The sequence below is a fragment of the Porites lutea genome, chromosome 11 (genome assembly GCF_958299795.1).
Source record: "Porites lutea chromosome 11, jaPorLute2.1, whole genome shotgun sequence".
NCBI lineage: Eukaryota > Metazoa > Cnidaria > Anthozoa > Scleractinia > Poritidae > Porites > Porites lutea.
The window spans coordinates 6914939-6934849 of record NC_133211.1 but is presented as its reverse complement, the minus strand read 5'-3'; the positions used below and the strand labels follow the sequence as shown (position 1 = coordinate 6934849).

The following is a 19911-nucleotide window of genomic DNA, read 5'->3' as shown; positions in this document are numbered from 1 at the left end:
CCTGGTTGAAAGAACCCCTGCACGTAAGAACCCCTGGTTGTAAGACCCCTGGTTGTAAGAACGCCTGGTTGTAGGAACCCTGGTTGTAAGAATCCCTGGTTGTTAGACCCCTGGTTGTAAGAACCCCTGGTTGAAAGAGCCCCTGGTTGTAAGACCCCTAGTTGTAAGAACCCCTGGTTCTAATACCCCTGGTTGTAAGAAGCCCTGGATGTAAGACCCCTGGTTGTAATACCCATGGTTTGAAGAACCCCTGGATGTAACAAGCTCTGGTTTTAAGACCCCTGGTTGTAAGAACCCTTGGATGTAAGAACCCCTTGTTGTAAGACCCTTGCTTGTAAGAACCCCGGGTTGTAGAAATCCCTGGATGTAAGGACCCCTAGTTATGAGACCCTTGCTTGTAAGAACCGCTGGTTGTTACAACCCTGGTTTTAAGAATCTCTGGTTTTAGGAACGCTGGTTGTAAGAACCCCTGGTTGTTAGACCCCTGGTTGTAAGAACCCCTGGTTGAAAGAGCCCCTGGTTGTAAGACCCCTAGTTGTAAGAACCCCTGGTTCTAATACCCCTGGTTGTAAGAAGCCCTGGATGTAAGACCCCCGGTTGTAAGAACCCCTGGATGTAAAAACCCCGGTTGGAAGACCCTTGCTTTTAAAAACCCCTGGTTGTAAGAACCCCTGGTTTTAGGAACCCTGGTTGTAAGAACCCCTGGTTGTAAGAACACCTGGTTGTAAGACCCCTGGTTGTAAGAACCGCTGGTTGTAAGTGCCCCTGGTTGTAAGACCCCTTGTTGTAAGACCCCTGGTTGTTAGAACCCTTGGATATAAGAAACCCTGGTTGGAAGAACATCTGGTTGTAAGAGCCCTGGTTGTATGAACCCCTGGATGTAAGTCCCCGGGTTGTAAGAAGCCCTGGTTGTAAGACCCTTTGCTTGTAAGAACCCCGTTTTGTAAGAAGCCTTTGTTGTAAGAACCCGTGGATGTGAGAACCCATGGTTGTAAGATCCCTGGTTGTAAGAATCCCTGGTTGTAAGAACCCCTGGTTGTAGGAACCCTGGTTGTAAGAACCCTTGGTTGTAAGAACCCCTGGTTGTAAGAGACCCTGGTTGTAAGAACCGCTGGTTGTATTATAAATAGTACTCTCGAGGTTTGTCGCTTGTGTTACACTCGTGTATCGCATAGCAATGCACAAACACAAGTTGGCTATATATTTATATTTATTGGTTGGTGACTTCACATATGAGTTTACCGTCTGTCGACTTTTTGCAGACAAACCTTTACTAAAGTCTATATGGCCACTTCTCCAATACGGCCTTCTCTTTACAATGGCCACTTTTTTGGCAGATAGTCCATACATTCACTCTTGTTTCAGCCTCTCTACAATGGCCACTTTCTTCTGTCCCCAAGGTGGCCGTTGTAGTGAGGTTCAACTGTTCTTTCAAAACCCACTTTTTTTCCTGAAATCATGTTACCGGTACACTGTGAGAAACCCACAATAAACTTGGTGCTTTTTTGCTGATGAATCAAGGGCTGTTTCCAGCTCTCTACATTGATCTGCCCTTGAATTGGAGTTTAATGCCGATTTTGTTCATCTGGAGATTAAAATGATTCTAATTATGCCTTGCAATACTGATTTAAAAGTCAAATAGGACAATGACAGTTTTAACATAGTATTGGTGGTAGTGGTGGTGGTGGTGGGGGGGAGGGGGCAGTAATGCATTTTGTTAAAATGATAGCAATGCATGTTCTAAAGAAACAGCTGTACAACACAGATAATTTGATGCATATGTCATTGTAGATGAAAAATCTGATTAAAAAAAAGTGATTAGGAGAGGTAATGAAAGAATGGTTTGCTATTTTGCTGTCATTGTATATCATCACTGTTGACTTTAAGGTTGTCCCTGCATTGCGTGAGTGGTGTGAAGAAAGGCTGATCCATTTGATTGAGTGTGACCTTCGATGGGGAGTTCCTAAAGATTCCACAACCGAAGCGACCATCAGAACATGCCTAGGTGAAATCAATCACTGTTCAGAGGAGACAGATGGAGAACCCTTTTTCTTGAACATGCTGGGTGAAAGGTAACTAACTGATTTATTTTTTTGTGTGTGTGTGTGCTGTAGGAGCTACCCATTCTTCCCCTCTCGTAATTCTGAAGGTGTAAGGGTGCGGTCTGAATTGGGTGCAGGGGTGTGGGTGTAGTCTACCTGTTAACATTTGCTAATGTGAATGCCTTTTGTGGAGCAACTTATATTAAAGTGAGGGGATTGCCCCTGTAACCCCGTAAATGCAATATCTAGGGGGAAAAGAGGCAAAGAGACAAATTGGGAGATGTAAAAGTTAGGAGCTGGGTCTTTATTTTCCTCCCTCTCCTATTTGCTATTGTATTGCCAAGCAATGTACCTGCTACTGTTTGTTTCTTTCCCACACTCTGAATGGCATGATGCATGGAACAGTGTGTAGCCCAAGGGAATTTCAATGGCACTTCAGAGGAAAGGAGTTTTTAAAGATAAATCATTTTGAGGGAAGTGTGACGCTGAACAAACAATTGTTGTTTGAAGTTTGCTTTTTTATTTATTAGATATGGGTGGATCCCAACCTCATCTGAAATATCACAGGAGATTCAAGAAGAATACCAATGGATATTTCCTGTTTCAATAACCCATATGGAGATCATCCATGCAGCATATAGAATGCACAATCAAAATGCTGCATTTCTTATAAGAAGTGCTGACTTTATAAAAGACCTACCTCCAGAGATGACTAGAGCATTTGTGGATACTCATTCTCTGAACAAAGCACAGATGAAGGTAAGTTTAATAATGCTATTTCCACTATGGCGCCACTTTATTACGATGACCAGAATCCTTTTCGTTCTTCCTTTCATATTTAAATTTGGTAATCCTAGTGAGGTTTAAATGGCAAAGGCCCTAATTTGCACAAAGAGGCAAAACCCTGAAGGATTTTGGTCGTAGTAGTGTACTGAAGTCATTGTGAAAATTGCCTATTTTGACATTTCAGTCATAAACAGTAAGTTCTCAATACTTACATATATGCTAAGAACTGGCATACTATTTTCCAAGGCACTGAAGGATAAATTGAGACAGAAATTTCCCGGACAAGTTTTTGATTACTCCTGTCAATACGACGGAATTGACGAATCAACCGGAAGGCCAAAGGTAATATTTGTATGGTATTAAACTTCCAATATCAGTTAATGTTTGTGTATTGATTTATCTTACAAATACATTAGGCGTAATGTGATCTTTTCCTGCTGCAGTCTGTCACTTTTTTACAATATAAATTAAAATAAATTAAGTGTTCCGTTGACCAAAGACGCCAAATAGAGCAAATACGAAGTTAGAATCGTATTTTAATTACACGTACAATTTGATCTAGAATATAGATGTTGTTTTAACGTAGAAAATGAACAGAAAGTAACCTAATACAGCAACAAAATCGACTTTACACTTTCTTCTATGACTGCCTCCGTATTTAGACAAGACAGTTCACATTTACGCATGCAGTCTCGTTTTCCGGTTAACAAGTTCTGTTTATCTGGTTAGCACCATCTGGTTATCAATAAACGGGTTAGCAACTGATCTGATCAGCTTAAAAAAGAGTTTTGAAGGTTGTTGTTACACGGGACGATTCGCAACAACGATTTTTAGCGCAACATATTGTTGCAACATTGTTGCGACATTGATTCAAATGGTTGCGGACATTTTTCCAACATTGCAATGTTGTGTTGCGCAAAAATCGTCGTTGCGAATCGTCCCGTGTAACATCACCCAACTGAACTTAACGCTCGCTACACGTAAATTGCCGGCTCGCGTAAATACAAAGTACACGGAACGTTTTAAATTTGAACTAGGCGCGAGCAACGTAACTAAAACAGCGCGCGCGTGGCGCACTTGAAAGGACTGTTCGTCAGAACATTACGTTTATGTGACAGGAGTAATGAATGTCTTCTCTTTTATATGTACACTATATACAACTTTGTTGCAGGCGATGTGTTTATCATAAACCCTCAGCAAGAGTTTTATTTTGTAAATCAAACCCTTGTGTTGAGAGCTCATCATAACCACATTGCATTTCGTAGAATAGCACCAAATTATTTCTTGTTTTTGGATTTCGAGTTTAGGTGAAGCTGAAAGAGCTGGAGAATTTTAGTGATTCTGTGCTGGAATTTTTTAAATCGGCTATAAGTAGATCAGTTCCTGAGGTGAAACAACAGCTGTCAGCAGAAGAGATGGGTAAGTAAGGCAAAGTCTCAGGTATTAGTTAACTTTCATTTCTCGAAGAAGCTTCAAGTGAATGTTTTAAGGACACTTGTTAAAAAATGGCTCCAAATTATGCACCAGTCAAAAGAACAAGAGAGTTCCACCTTTAAAATACCACACCCTCGAGACCAAGGTAGTATCTTTTCAAAGCACTTCACCTCAAGAGGGGCAACTGTTTAAGTCATCCAGACAGGTTTTCTCGTATTTATGCTCCAGAACTTATTCTTTAGCAACCTTCCCTCCACTTACTAGGTTAAGGATTTGGTTGTATTCTGCTCTGACTTTTTCAATTATCTTTTATTTTGTTTGCACAGAGCTTTCAATGCATAACCACTTCATTGAGCTACGAGGTCAGCTTGTCTTGGGACGAGATGCAGAGGTTTCCACGATCATGGAATATGTTCAAAATGGCACCCTTTCCGATGGGGCCGATACAGAGGGCCTTCCTCCACTGATGGTCCTAGGGCCCGCAGGGTCTGGAAAGTCCGCGTTGATGTCTCATTGCACTTTGCAGATGAAAAAGGTTTGTAGGCATTTCGATAATCAGGAGTGGTAGGATAGAGTAATTTTAGTTTCTTCCCTGTAAGCGAAACAAAAAAAAAATAGAGCGTACGGATAAATCATTGTCTATCGGCAAGAAATCAACTTGAGGGTACTAAGGACATGTTTGCTTCTAATACATGCGCATTTCTATTAACCTTGTTTAGCCCGTCTCTCTCTAACCAAAAAGAGTTTCACACAGTTTTATAGTGTGACCTCGACAACGGTGTTACTCGTAAATTTTAAATATAATCGGAGCAGACCATGGGTTTTTAAACCTTGCGCGTGTATATGTTAGCAAGCGCCTTAAGTTTCAGTTAACTATTTGCATTCAAGAGCAATCTTTATTCATTCAGAATAATTCTCCGCTTCTGATTGGCTCCATTCCTCCGGCTAATACTTCATAACCAACCAGGGCTTACCATATTTGGAAGATGCGAGCAATATGCCATCGATTCGATGATATATTTGATTAGAAACGAGGTTCGTTGATGGTATACTTGATATGAAAGGAGGCTGCTTGGGCAATAGCGAGCAACAACTTTCCTCATAAAGATGCCATTTGTCATCCCTAAAGAAGGCAGCATCAACGAAATGTGCACCACCCAATCGGAGAATATACAAACCTGTACCATCCTTTACAGTCCATTTGTTCAACCACACCTAAACTTGATTAATGTGAACCTCCCTATAGACTGTAGATACAATTATTACAAAGGCCAGTAACTGTTTTTAGCAAGTAACAATTAGAGCCCATACTAATGTATGGGTAGACAAAAATACAAAATGTGGGACTATTTACATCATTGCCGTACTGACATTGTATTGGATAAAACTATTACAAGTAAGGATGGCGTGGGGGCGCCTTGTGGTAAAAGCGCGCTTATTCCTTAAATTGACTTATTATTCACGGAAGACACAAAGCTATACCGCTTGTGCGAAGGATTAAACAGAAGGGAATTAAAAAGCTTGTCGCTTAGAGCTTGGGAAAGACAATAAATAATTGTAATGGGACTGAGTGGAGTCCAATTCGGACTGTAATCATACGAGGAATGAACAAAATCGGGCGACCGCGTTGCACGAGTCCAATTTGTTTAATCATGCACGAGTATGATTACAGACCGAATTGGACGACACGAAGTTCTCTTACTTATTAATCATAACTATAACAAAATTTATTATATAATAGGCTTTTATAATTTAAAAAAAAACAAGAATGATTCGGAGAGTGTTTTTGCTAGCAGTGAAAAAAGGCCATTTAAAATCGCGCGTGCGATTGCGCGTACTATCCAATTACAGGCATGATTGTACTATTACACAGTCCTACTAGTGCTGAAATCAGGAAAGTTGATAGCCAGTCAGATTTGAGAATTTGTTATAGTTATGATTACATGTAAAGAGAGCTTATGACGCCACTTGCTTCCATAAAGGGCACATACGTATTAGTCCACATATAATAGATTAGGCATTGTATGACTAATAGAGTTTTTCGTAGGTATTATAGTGGAGCTAAATGGTAAACGTGTCGCCCTATTAGATAGGATTTACCATTATGCCAAACTAAAACAAAAGAACAAAATAATGCGTTGACTGATTGTTAATTAATTTATCACCAGCTTGGATTGCCACTGTTCTACCATTTTGTTGGCGCTGGTCCTGGGTCAATGGTTCCTCACAAACTTTTCGAGAAGCTTGTGCGGTGGCTTAAAGGCTTCGATCCAGCAGGTTTGATTCTTTACTACTTGTTGTGTTTTAATGTTTAAACGTTTTTCGCTGTGGGAAATGCTGGAAGCTCATTGGCTGAAACTAAGCATGGATAGAGCGCCGTGTAACTAACGTAACAATGGGGGGCTTAAGAGAGTGCGCGCTAACGTAAGAATCAAACACGAAATATAAAGCGCCTTATTCACTAACTAAACAATCAAACACTAAACAAAATGCGCTCGACCCAGTAACGTGGCAGTCAAACACAAAACAGAGTTTGCGCTAATCGCTAACGTAGTAATCAAACACAAAATATAGGCGCTAGTCATACAGAAAAGAAGGAACGCGCTAGTCACAAAACTGTGCATGCTAGTCGCTAGCATAACAATTAAACAGAGAGCTCGATAGTCAAAGAATCAAATAAGAACCAAATTGCGCGCGAGTCATTAGTGTAACAATCAAATAACAGTGAGCCCACAAGTCATTAACCAGAACGCGAAATAGAGAGTGCGCAAGTGACCACCGTAACAATGAAAAAATGAGCGCAAGTTACTGACGTAAAAATAAGACACAAAAAAGAGTGCGCGTTTTCGCAAACGTAATAATCAGACACCCAACAAAGTGCATGCTATTCAACTCAACATTGAAGCATTGTTCCTACATCCAGTCGATGAGTTCTAATGCTACTCAGCACACATGTAATGTACGAATGTAATTGCAGCACACAAGAGCTTCGTAGACTTAAGTCAAGGGAGAGTGGCTTATTTTTATAGCACAATTTAATGTTAAACTCTTTTCAAGTTCATAGAACATACTGGAGAAAGTCGGTAGACTTTATAAAGAACAAGAAATGGGCACACTGTAGCATGCAACCGGAATTAACTTTGTTTTGTCGAAAACAGGACCTGCACAGGAGGAGAGGCCGGGGGGCGGGGGTTGCCCCGCCTTTCTTTTAAGAAAAAGTGTTTCTTAAAGTTTTTTTCTGTAATAGGTGTTTTTAATACAAGAGTAAGGATCTAGTATTCTCTTCTCTTCACACGTGAACAAACGTGTAGAGTCATGGTTATAGGTGTAATAACACGACAAAACTTCACGTAAAACAAGCATAAAACGAACAGATGTTTAATGTATTCGAACCAGAAGTACAAGCGACGTGCATATTGAAATGTAAGAAAGAACAACTTACATGAAAACCTTGAAACCAAAATAAGTGAATAAACACATTTTAAATGAAATTCAGTTCTTTAGAAAGAGTCCTTAAACTTATATGCCTAAGTAAGCACATGGTCCTGTAGACGTTTGGGCAGCTGGCGTATGCGTGTAGATTATCTCGGTGTTTGCACAGGACTGGGCGATTTAGGTGTGTCCGGCACCGGAGGCAGCTGATCGCGCGGATGGTCACATGTTTCCACGCGTGTATCTGGAGGTGTCTCTCCGCGTGTCTCCTCGCGTGCCTCTGTGGAGCTGCTCGGGCGTCTCTACGACGTCGAGATCATCTTCAACTTTGGGAGGCGTTTCATTGGACTTACGTAGGTAAACACGATTTCGTCAGCTCAACCTCGTAAGCTCTTTTTTTCAATGCGACTTTTGACGACACCTTTATGTCACTCTTTTCTTCCAGCGCGCCAGGACTCAACTCGCACAGTGTTTCCCGGCTGTAAGGACTGCAGGTCACGTGCGCCTCTGTTGTAGTACCGGGCTTGTTGCTGTTGGCGGCGACGAAGCTTGATATGGGTTACATCCTCATCTGTTACAGATGGGTTCAATAATCCAGCTGTTATCGGCAAGAGACTTCTTGTCCTTCTGCTAAATAACCGCTGTGCTGGGCTGATTTACGTACTCGCAGGCGGCGTGCTCCTGTGGTCCAGTAAGGCAAGAAACGTGTCTAAACCAGTCTTGCTGCACTTCAACATAATTTTCTTTGCTTGTTTCACCGCATCCTTGGCCTTTCCATTCGACTGACTATGATGTGGACTGCTGGTTCTGCGCTCAAAACCCCACTCTTTAGAGAATTTCAGGAAATCGCGCGAAACGAACCGTGGCCCGTTTTCAGTAACAAGTGCTCGGGAATACCATGTCTCGCGAAATGACCTTTTGATGACTTTTTGATGAGCTTTTTGATGACGTAGACCGAGGATGTACTCCTGAGATGGTCGAACTCAAAGAAATCGCTAAAATAGTCCACAGTCACCAGGTAACTCTTTCCATTTAACTCAAATAGGTCTGCTGCAACGAACTGCCACGGCCGACTAGTTGTTTCGTGACTGATGAGGGTTTCCTTTCTTTACCCTGTTCGTACTCTCTGCGGGCTTCACATGTTGACACGTAGTTCTTGATCTCGCCTGTCATCTCGGGCCAATAAAAACATTCACGCGCTCTGTTAATTCAACCATTAACGCGAAGGTGCGAAGTGTGAATACTTTTTAGAAGACCACTTCTAGCAGCCTTGGGTTACCACTACCCTTTCCTGAAAACGGGCGGTTCATCTCTTACATCAAAAGAAGGAGAGGCTGGAAGCGGCAAGGTACTCTTGTCTTCAGGCCAGCCATGCTGATTCACTGTCTTTAGAACCTGAAGCAGCGCATCTTGTTCTGTCTCTCGCTGAATTTGCTGTAGACTGGCTTCAGATATTGGCAAATAATTCATCGTGTTGATCGTTTCAAACTCTGACTCAATCACTGCGCACCCGAGGTAAGATAAGCTCTAAAAAGCGTGCCCGCTAAGAACATTCTGCTTCCCCTCTCGTACTGGACCACCAAATCGTACTTTTGCAAACGGATCAACATTCCTTGCAACCTCTTAGGAGCGCGATGAAGTGGTTTGGTGAAGATTGACTTTAAGTGGCTTGTAATCAGTATGGACAACAGTTCTTCTACGGAACGTAAAGTCATTAAACGTTTTAACTGAAAACACGATTGCCAACATCTCCTATTCAATCTACGCAAAGCGAGATTCCTTCTCCGTTAAGGCTTGACTAGCGTAGGCGATTGGGTGCCCATTCCGCCTTAAAGCTGCGCCAAAACCACTCTGGCTGCTGTCACACTGGATTTCAAGCACTTCAGTGGGTTTGTAGTAGGCTAGAACGGGTGTTGATACAGTTAGTTCCTTGACGCCATGCCAAGCCTCCTCTTACAGGTCATTTCAACACCATGCTGCATCTTTATGGGTAAGACCTCGTATAGGTTTCATTACATCGGACAAGTGAAGTAGAAAACGGCTAAGATAGTTGACCATTCCATTCAGGCGTAAAATATCATCTCCTTCCTTTGGGCGTGGCATCTCGACCATTGCTCTTACTTTCTCTGGATCTGGCTTGAGACCCTCTGTGGTTAACAGGTGCCCATGAAATGGAACCTCTTTACGCCTGTACTCTAACTTCTCGGCGTTAAGCTTGATAGCTTTCTGCTGACATATAAGCATGAATCCCTCCAAATTGCTGTCCTGATCAGCCTCACACGTTCCATGGATGAGAACATCATCTGCAATACATTTTACATCAGGGAGACATTGTACTTCTTGGTGGAGACGTTTCTGAAATAATCACTAAGGTTGCAATTAGACACCAAACAAAATGGATGCTTGTCATCTACGAAGCAAGCAAACACAAAAAAGAAAGTTGCCCCACTCATTAACGTGGCAAAACATGTGCCTTAGTCAATGATGGACTATCAAACCTAAGCTGAGAGCAAGTTGCTAACGTAACAATCAAACAACAAACAGAGTGCGGGCTTCTCACTAACGAGGCAGTTAATCAGAAGCTATAGTGTGCGCGCGCAAGTCAGTAATGTGACAATCAAACCTAAAGACAGCGAGTTAGTTTCTAACGTAACAAACACAAACGAGAGAGGGCACTGTACATACTCTATTTGGTAACGATACAATCCAATACATTCTAGACTAAGAACAAAAAAAAAACAACGACAAAAAACCAGAGACTAACGTGACAAAGAAACGTAAGCTAGAGTGCGCGCGCTAGTCAATACTAATGTGTCAATCAAACCTAAACAGAACGAGCTAGTTACTAACGTAACAATCAAACACAAAACAGCCGAGAGTGCGCGCTTGTTACTAACGGGCAGTTAAACACAATATTGTATGCGCTAGTCATTAACGTAATAATTAATAATGGTAATAGGACTTACGAAATGCTAGTGAACACGGATTACGATTACGTGGAATTTAGATAGAAGAGGCTGCTTGTTCTTTCTTGAAAAAGCGGGAAAAGAAGTCTTTAGGCTCCGATGTTACTTGATGAATGTTGAACGGGAAACGTGGAAATGAAAAAACCGGACCAAAACAGAGAGTTAGTGAGGAAGTTACTGAGGGGCTTAGTTTTAAGTTAGAGTTTGCTCCCGTCTTTTATTTTCCCGTTCTTCGTTCCACGTTCTTTTAAGTAATATCCCTATAAACTCTGTTGTGCATTATTCGTTCTTTTGTTTCCTAATTTTTTTTATTTTGCTATTACAGTGCAACCCGACAATCTTGCGGCTGGTCAAGATATGAGCACTGATATGCTCAAAGAAAAGATGAAGAAAGCTTTGGATGAACTTGCAGAAAAACAAGAGGTTTTCATCATAGTCATCGATGCAATCAATCAGGTAATTTGATGTTTAGATTTATTTATGCGTGTGTCCTACTGAAACAGTAGGAAGATTAAACAAAGACAGCGCCAACCTCGTTCTCAGGATTCTCTCCTACCCGTTCCTACGGAGCGAGACGGCTAGGAGAGAGATCCTGGGGACGAGGTTAATACAACGCAACGCAAAGAGAGCACTTGATAGCGCGTTTACTTTGGCTAAATCTACCAAAGGACCCTAGCATGTATTACAGCTGGAGGTTTCAATGAAATATTTACACTGGTGGCCTAGACTGTCTGTAATCTCTAAAAGAGTGCATATTATGAGAAGAAGGCAAAAAACAGTGCAGGTAACTTTTCTATTCGATTCGTACGTTACACTTATTGTTTGTTTCCTCTAAAGCTAGCGGACGCTGAAGATGTAAAACACATGGATTGGTTGCCAAGTGTGTTTCCACGCAACGTTCGCTGTGTCATCAGCGCTGTGACAGGCAGTCGCTCTGCAGCCCTGCTATCGAGTGAACACCGCGCCCCATCCCCTGTGCCACTTCATGTAGGAGAGCTCAATGAGTCAGCCCGTCAAGAAATCGTCAAACGCACTTTAGGAAAGTACAATAAGGTAGTATTGAAAATCCATTCGTTAGTTATAGTCCCTGAAAAGTGACTCTAACGAGAGTAAAACCACAAGTGTTATGTAAAATCTATGGTGTATTATTCATGTCACGGTTACCTTGAAGCGCGACACTGGATCTAGTATCTAAGTACTCCTTGCGTGGCTGAATTAATTTCTTTCCAAAAACGTCGAGCGTAAAAGCTGCGCATAGGTTCGACGCCCCACGTAGTTTCGCGTCCAAGTGTTCACGATGTGTGTTCACCTGCATTCATGATCTCAGGTTTATTAACACTAGTTTATGCCACGACTGACTAGAACTTCACATCCGTAAAGAGATTAACCGTTGCCCTACAAGCTTTTGCCCATTTTGTAGTCTGTTTACAGCTCCCTAGCTATTTTTTTTTCCGGAAGACCTTCGAGATTTAATGCCCACTGTAACGCGCAGTCATCCAGGTCAGGGTTGGAAGCGGTGGGCCGTGCCTCCTCACAACTCCCATCCCCTCCCCTTAGGCAGATTTGGTGCTCTTGAAACCAAGATGGCCGTCCTTTACAGTAAGCGCTAGTCTAGCTGTTTTGAGATTTTGCTTTTGAATGGCCCAGTGTTGTGTCGAATTGCACAATACGGCTTTTTTGGGTAACGAATATTTGACCCTGTTTTCTGCGCAACACAGTAATGGCCAATAAAAAAAGGATAGCTTCCCCCCAAATGTCCAACATTGCAATTCGACACCACGCCAACCCCCCGGGATTTTCCCAGGGGCAGTTCTGTTGACACGTGTTCCCCCTCCCCAACCTCCGCCACTGCCGAACGTTTTAATAATCTTGAAGGTTGGACAGGTTGTGAGAAGTTGTAACTAATTTCTTTCCTTTTGTTGTTTTCTAGAAACTGGACACAGAACAGATGAAACTGTTGATGGCTTCACCGGGAGCTTCTAACCCGCTGTGGTTATCTTTGGCTTGTGAGGAACTTCGCGTTTTCGGAGTCTTTGAAACGATCACGCATCACATCAAGAGTTTACCAGCCACGATAAAGGAACTTTTGCAGCTCATAATCAACAGACTGATCAACGAGGATGAAAATAACAATGTTCAAAAGGTGCGTCTTTTTTGTTTCTAAACCCAGCTAAACGAGAAGGGACACATTTTCAAGTGTGGAAGATTTCATGAATTAAGGTCATTAACCAGCTGTCGTTTTCGTTTAATTCCTAAAACAACTTCCAACACTAGTGATTTTATGCAACTGCACGGCAGAGGAAGAAGACAGCAAACTGGTTTTGTGTGACAAAAGTTATGTTTGAACAAATGTTTCGCCAAACTTCCCTCCAACTGATCTTTTTGTAAAAGGCGAGAACACAATAAGTGGAGATCGCAACAAAACATACAGGTTAAAGCTCTCTAACCTTTGTCACACACAGACGTTTTGCCGTCCTTTAGGTTCTTTCTGCCGTTTTGGTAACTTTACACGATCTGATCAGTCATGAAAACAAAAATCGACGTATAGTTTCTACATCACATTTTGTTTTTATGCCATAAAATGTTGTTATCGTGTCAGCCTTTGTAAAGGCGCTGCTGAAGAGGTTTTACTTGAATTGGCATATCTCGCGTGTAACAGTTTGATTTTCGCTAGAGCCCTATGTAAAAATTCAGTTTTTAAATTCCTTTTCACTATAAATTCTCAATTTAATTTAACGAAACTTGCGTCGTGTAAGAAACACCATGGTTAAGCAAAGTACGGTCAGCTTACAGTCAAACCTCGCTTTACAGACACTAGCTTAATACAGACACCTCGTTATTAAGGACAGTTTGCTTTGTCCCTGGGGAAAGAAAGCCCTTAGATTTTCTCTAAATTCCATCCGCTTAATACGGACAGCCAGTTAATACGGACACTTTCTATACCCCTCTCAGGGTCCTTATCAACAGGGTTTGGCCGTAGGTCATCATATCTGTACTATGTGTACTCATCTGCCTACATAATATTATTTGTTCTTTTATCGAGTTCTATTGTAAAAGAACAGTTTAATTACTCGTTGTCTTAGAATGAATTATTTTCGATTTTATTTCTGAAGATGTTAGGTTTCCTGGCCTGCAGCAGAGGTGGATTAAGTGAAACTGAATTTCAATACCTTCTGAGTGACAATTTAACAGAACCAGTTCCAATGATGATGTGGGCGGAAGTAAGAAGAACGCTGAAGCCATTTCTAAGGAACACTGGAAGCTTAGGAGAAGAAGAAAGACTAGAGTTTTTCCACGTTTCCATACAAGAGGTAAGAGGATTTCATTCTAGTTAGAGAACGCCCCTAAATTGATACAAGGCTAAGTTTGATACCTCTTTTCTCATGCACAGTGGCAATTCATTCAGGTTTCATTTCAATTAACTTTTTGGTATTGGCCATTTTGAGGTCGTCCGCGAGTCTGGATAATCTGTGTTATGTCAAATTCCTCACTTCAGATACTATAGGGAGATTGGGTATATTAAGCTTTCAGCGCAACGAGGTCTGGGATCGTTTGGGCGGACAAGCGTTACTTATAATTGGTTAATGGTTGACTTGAATACCATCCACCAATCATAACTAGTAAAATCAAACTAGTGGTCTATTGTCAATGCTGCGTTCTGATTGGTTGAGCTACTTCTAGGCTATATGTTATAGCCTACTTGTAACGAAAAGCGCGCGCTTTTTGGCGGCAAAAAAGGATTAAAGTTTAGCTTTAAGTAGCTAAATTTTTTTTATTCTCGATATTTTTGACCAACTAGTTGGATTTCACTAAAACAATTATTCCTTTCGGCCTTATGGCCTCTTAGTCAATAGCCCATGAGGCCGAAGGCCGAATGGGCTATTGACACAGAGTCTATTCGGGCTTGAGGAATAATTGTTAAGTAACGCTTGTCCACCCAAACGATCCCAGAGATCGTTGCACCGAAAGCTTGTACCCATTCATGTATAGTTTCTGGAGTGGGGAATTGGACTACTAAGGAAAATGCACAGGAAAAAGGGTTAAAATTCTTTCCCCAAGACAGTCCCATAGTGGTGGTTGAGGTGTTGATGTCGATGGAGATGATGATGATGATGGTGGTGGTGGTGGTGGTGGTGGAGATAACGATGGCGACTGCGATGATGATGATGATGATGATGGTGGTGGTGGTAACTGGTGATGGTGGTGTTGTTGGCGAGAAAGATGGCGACTGCGATGATGGTAGTAGTGGTGATGGTGTTGTCGATAGCGATGGCGATTGCGATGATGATGATGATGGTGTTGGTGGCAGCTGGTGATGGTGTTGGTGTTGGCGATGGCGACGGTGATGATGATGATGATGATGGTGGTTGTGGTGATGATGCAGATGGTGGTGGTGGTGTTGGCGATAGCGATGGCGACTGCGATGGTGATGATAATGATGATGATGATGATGATGATGGTGGTGGTGGTGGTAGTGGCGATGTTGAGGGTGTTGACGATGGCGACGGTGATGATGATGATGATGATGATGATGATGATGATGATGATGATGGTGGTGATGATGCAGATGGTGGTGGTGGTGTTGGCGATAACGATGGCGACTGCGATGGTGATGATAATATACACTTAATGTCAGGTCCCAAGGGAAACAGTTAGTTTTGTTTTCCCGAGAGTCCTGATGTTTCCCGAGACGAAGTCGAGGGAAACATCAGGACTCGAGGGAAAACAAAACTAACTGGTTTCCCGAGGGACCTGACATTAAGTATTTTGTTATATTTCTAGACTTTCACTTCAACAGCAACAAAAGAATAACCGGAGCGAACCAAAACAGTCGACTCGGTACTTATAACAACACAAATTTAATTCTCAAAACCACTGAATGAATGATTTACAAACAAAAGTACTTTCCTTATATTATCTGCATCTTTTTCCTCCACTAGCTGCTGTTTTTCTTCTGGGAACTTCTGGGATAACTTTAAAAATCGTTGCTTTTTAGCTTGAGGCTTCGTGATTGTGTTGTTGTGTGCATTCACGAAAAAGAAAACTGGCAGGACCTGGCGGTGTTTTTGCCGCCTTTTGTCACGCCACTTTCCACCATGCTTTGATCACGTGCCGCAATGTATCCCGAGCGGGATACATTGTTTGATGTATCACGATCGGGATACATTTGTTTTTAGTCAAGGCCACGTGACCAAGAATCAACCAATGGCAGTCCCTGTTTAGTTGAGTGAAAGTCTAGGAATATAACAATGATGATTATTATGATGATGATGCTGGTGGTGGTGGTAGTGGCGATGGTGGGGGTGTTGGCGGTAGCGATGGCGACTATGATGATGATGATGACAATTTCATTATTTAAATGCATTTAAGTGCACTTACATTTGGTTCGCCAATAGTTCTCTTTTCGTCTTCACAGGTTGTTCAAGAAACCATTCTCGTTGGTAATGAGGAGAAAAGGAAATGTCATCTAAAACTTGCAGATTTCTTTGTCGACCACTGCAAAGATGACGACCGAGTGATTTTCATGGCACCTGAACAACTCAAACAAGCTGGTGAAAAGAAAAGACTTCTGGAATTTTTGAGGAACGCTAACCCCTCCAAGAACCGACCTGGATTCTGGAAGAACAACTACTATAAAGTAAGTTGTGTCCTTAATTTACCTACCACTACCTACCTCAACCAGAAGTGTAATTTTTTGGCGTTCTTGGACAGTGGTTTTGTCCAAATTTTCGGGGAACGTTTCTTCATAAAACTTAAGGCACTTAGCAATACAAATTTGGAAGCGTCGTGGAAAATTAAAATGGAAAAGGGTCGCTCTCGATTTCGCGAAAAAACGCCAGTTTGTTTAGGCTCCCTACACTCTTTGTTTTATGAAAATGTTGTTTTTCCGGCCCAGGCTTTTCTGTCGATTTTAGGCAGAACGTATTCTTAAATTATACTTAATTATAATTATAGCTTATGGTATTTTCACTTTAGAATTTACTGGCGTTTTAATTGCCAGTGTTCTGTGTCTAGATCTGTCTCCAGCGCCGTTTGGGGAAAAGAATAATTTTATACGGTTAAGTCAAAACATATAATTGTACTGTATTTACGAACTTTCAACATACAAACTGAAATTGGGTCTCTTTCAAACTCTCAGCCGCGGGTTTATTCTAAAAATATTCTTAAAATTTGACAACCTTCAGCCTTAATATTCTTAAAAAAAGGTTCTAATAGAAAAAAGAGTATAGAACCACTGTCGCTCACTTGTGCGAAATCTTCGGCCACAACCACTAGCTAAAGCAATATCATTACTGCTATATACCCCCTCAACTAACAGAGCCATTCATTGCCACTTAAATGTCTCTGTTACTATCTCTAGTACCACTATGACTACTAATAGTGTCACCGCTATGAATATAGTAGTATATGGAGTAGTATACTTGATCTTAAATAGATTGCATTGTCATGTATGTAAAGCCACACGTATGTTGTGACTACCCAATGAAGACTCTTTTTATTATTATTATTATTATTATTATTATTATTATTATTATTATTATTATTATTATTATTATTATTATTATTATTATTATTATCTCTATTATCACAGTCTTTGCTGGTGTTCTTTTTGCGCATCAGCCGGGCGCAAACCATGCACCTAGAGCGTCAGTCACTCAAGACAATCATTCTGTTCATACACTGAGCACCTTTCTAAGGATTCGTGCAGATCCCAGCATGCAGATCTTTTGAATCTCTGTCATACTAGCTCTCTCTGATACTTTCTTGATGTTTTCTACCATACCCTTCTTCACTGTACCAAGCGCACCAACAACCACAGGGATCACTACGGTTTTCATATGCCACATTCTCTGTATTTCTAGTTCTAGGTCTTTTGTCTTATTATTATTATTATTATTATTATTATTATTATTATTATTATTATTATTATTATTATTATTATTATTATTATTATTATTATTATTATTATTATTATTATTATAGTAACAGTCGCGTACCGATACCACTACCATTACTATATCATGTGCGCTAGCAATTTCATATGCAACACCTCCCTAACCATCACCATTGTCAGGAGACTTCATGGTTGAGCAACGCGAAATTCGCAATATTTAGCACGATTTATGTTCGACGCTAGCATTTAACTTGTAAACGATTCTTTCGGGTCAAGAGATCATAATACAATAGTAGGGTTTATCGTTTTCATCAATAAATCACTTGCGGCCCGCTCTCCTCACTGTCCAATCGAAAGTGAAAGTGCAGTGAAAACCTGTCTAACTTACACCGGCGGAAAAGGCACCAATTTAACCCTTTCACTGCCAAATGTGGCCAAAGGCAAAATTCGACAAAAAATCCCAAAATACATTTTGTAAAATTTTGAAAAACAAAAAGCACCATGTGAAAGTACACTTACAGACAGGGTTTGATTTCAATGGCCACTCCATAGGATTTCATCCACAGACTCAAAAGTTAGAGCTACCTCACAAAACCCCATTATTCGCTCTGTCAGTGAAAGGGTTAAAATGAACGCAATCCAACACTCCCTCGATGCGGTGTTTATGCTATTGATCAAGTCAGTTGGTGGAAAATCTGACACGTCCACGCCCTTTTTGCAGGATCTCCGTTGCAACAAAATGCTTCATGTAGGAACCCCGTTCGCCCATGACGTTAACATCTGTCAGTTCTGCAGTATGAGGAGAGGTGCTTTTGGAGGAATGCCATTTCCGAATAAAGATTCCTGCTTTATTTGCGGGCGTTTCTCTACGTGGAAGGATGATCGCCATGCGGCCATGGTATGCAATTTTCACAAACCCCCTCCCGGACCGCCAAAGATGAAAATGTGTTTTCTGTGCCGAAAACCTGCTTTTCAAAACGCTTGCAAGGTTTACCTTTGTCCGTTTTGTGGAATTTCGGGTGTGAAAAGGTGTGCAATGCTTGTTGGAGAATAATCATCTTGCATTAATTTGTTGTTGTTGGTAGCCTTAAGAGATTTTTCCACAATGCCAAGCCCTCCAACTGTTGTACTGTAGTATTTATAGATTTTAGTTTCGAGTGACTCCTGAACTCTGCGTGAAGGTTGTGGCCGCTTTGAGATGAGTAAAAGATGGTTAACTGGTCAAAAGCGCAGCGGTAAACGCACAACGTAATGGAGGATTCATAGCTATTCATTATAAAGGAGAAGAGCTCGAAAATGCAGAAACACCATGTAAGCCACGTTAATTGATTCATAACTTGCGAAGAGAAACTTCTTGCTTAGATCGCCCTCACATTACACTGAATCTGAAATAACTGTGACTTCCATTTAACAAGACCATGAAACCTTTATCAAGGCCAGTTTTAGTGAAAGGACTTCATGGATTGGGTTAATTCAGATTCAAGCAAAGGATGCTAAGTACGATAACGTTCAAGTTGAAATAGGTAGTAAAGTGGTAAAGTTAACTGGTATTCTAGGTAGCCAGTACCCAGGCCCCCGGGAGCTATATTAGTACCCCAGATATGTGGCCTAATGGTTAGCTAGAGGTTAAGAGCACTCAATTGAAGTTCTTGATTGAACAATCAATTGCAGTTGATTGATGGACTATAAAAGGGATTATGTCGTTTTTTTGTTTTGATATTACGCTTCTTTGAACCCAAATAAACACATAATCAAAGAAAACACTGAGATAATGCAGTTCAGTTTTATTTAAAATTCCTCTACTACTATTATATATACCTCAAGTATAACAAAATGTCTTGCTTTTTGACGACCAGGATAAAAACGGATTGTAGGGTTAAGGAGTCGGGCCAACGTTTTCAAGGTATACTCCTGTGTTGCCGAAAACTGACCGCGGACGTATCGTATTTCCAATCGCAAGTATGACAAAATACGATTTATAACTGAAGTTCAACTTGACCAGATTAAAGGGGAACTCACCATGAAAGCGGACCTGTTCTCCCAAAATACAATTTCCAAGCTTACACCTGTTAAACTAAAAGATGGCCGTTGCCTTCAGCAGTAGATCAACAGCAGGTTCTCTTTTTTCTCAATGTAGGTTGAGCGGTAGACGTTAGCTCGAAAACTGACCTCCACGAGGAAACACGACGCGCGATTAAGTTAAAGCTTTTCCACGCGCTTCCGTGCATCGCTGACCATATTCTACTCAATCATGTTTTACAGTTTGTCAAAGCCCTCAAAAGTAAATTTTTCTGTCTCCAGAAACCTACTTAGCAGGAATTTATGGGGGATTTATTTTACGTTAGTATAAAGAAGA

General features: G+C 41.2%; 1 protein-coding gene across 1 annotated transcript in view; it reads left to right on the top strand.

The window, feature by feature from the left end:
• The window catches only part of LOC140952158 (telomerase protein component 1-like), a 24696-nt gene extending 5358 nt beyond the window's left edge, over nt 1-19338 (top strand). Inside the window, exons 2-13 of the mRNA XM_073401583.1 lie at nt 1888-2072; nt 2573-2801; nt 3075-3170; nt 4136-4247; nt 4589-4797; nt 6431-6539; nt 10986-11116; nt 11498-11713; nt 12591-12803; nt 13774-13971; nt 16077-16298; nt 18277-19338. Coding sequence (XP_073257684.1) covers nt 1888-2072; nt 2573-2801; nt 3075-3170; nt 4136-4247; nt 4589-4797; nt 6431-6539; nt 10986-11116; nt 11498-11713; nt 12591-12803; nt 13774-13971; nt 16077-16298; nt 18277-18609 — 2253 coding nt within the window. The 3' untranslated portion in view covers nt 18610-19338. The remainder of the gene's footprint in view (nt 1-1887; nt 2073-2572; nt 2802-3074; nt 3171-4135; nt 4248-4588; nt 4798-6430; nt 6540-10985; nt 11117-11497; nt 11714-12590; nt 12804-13773; nt 13972-16076; nt 16299-18276) is intronic.
• The last annotated feature ends 573 nt before the right edge of the window (nt 19339-19911 follow it).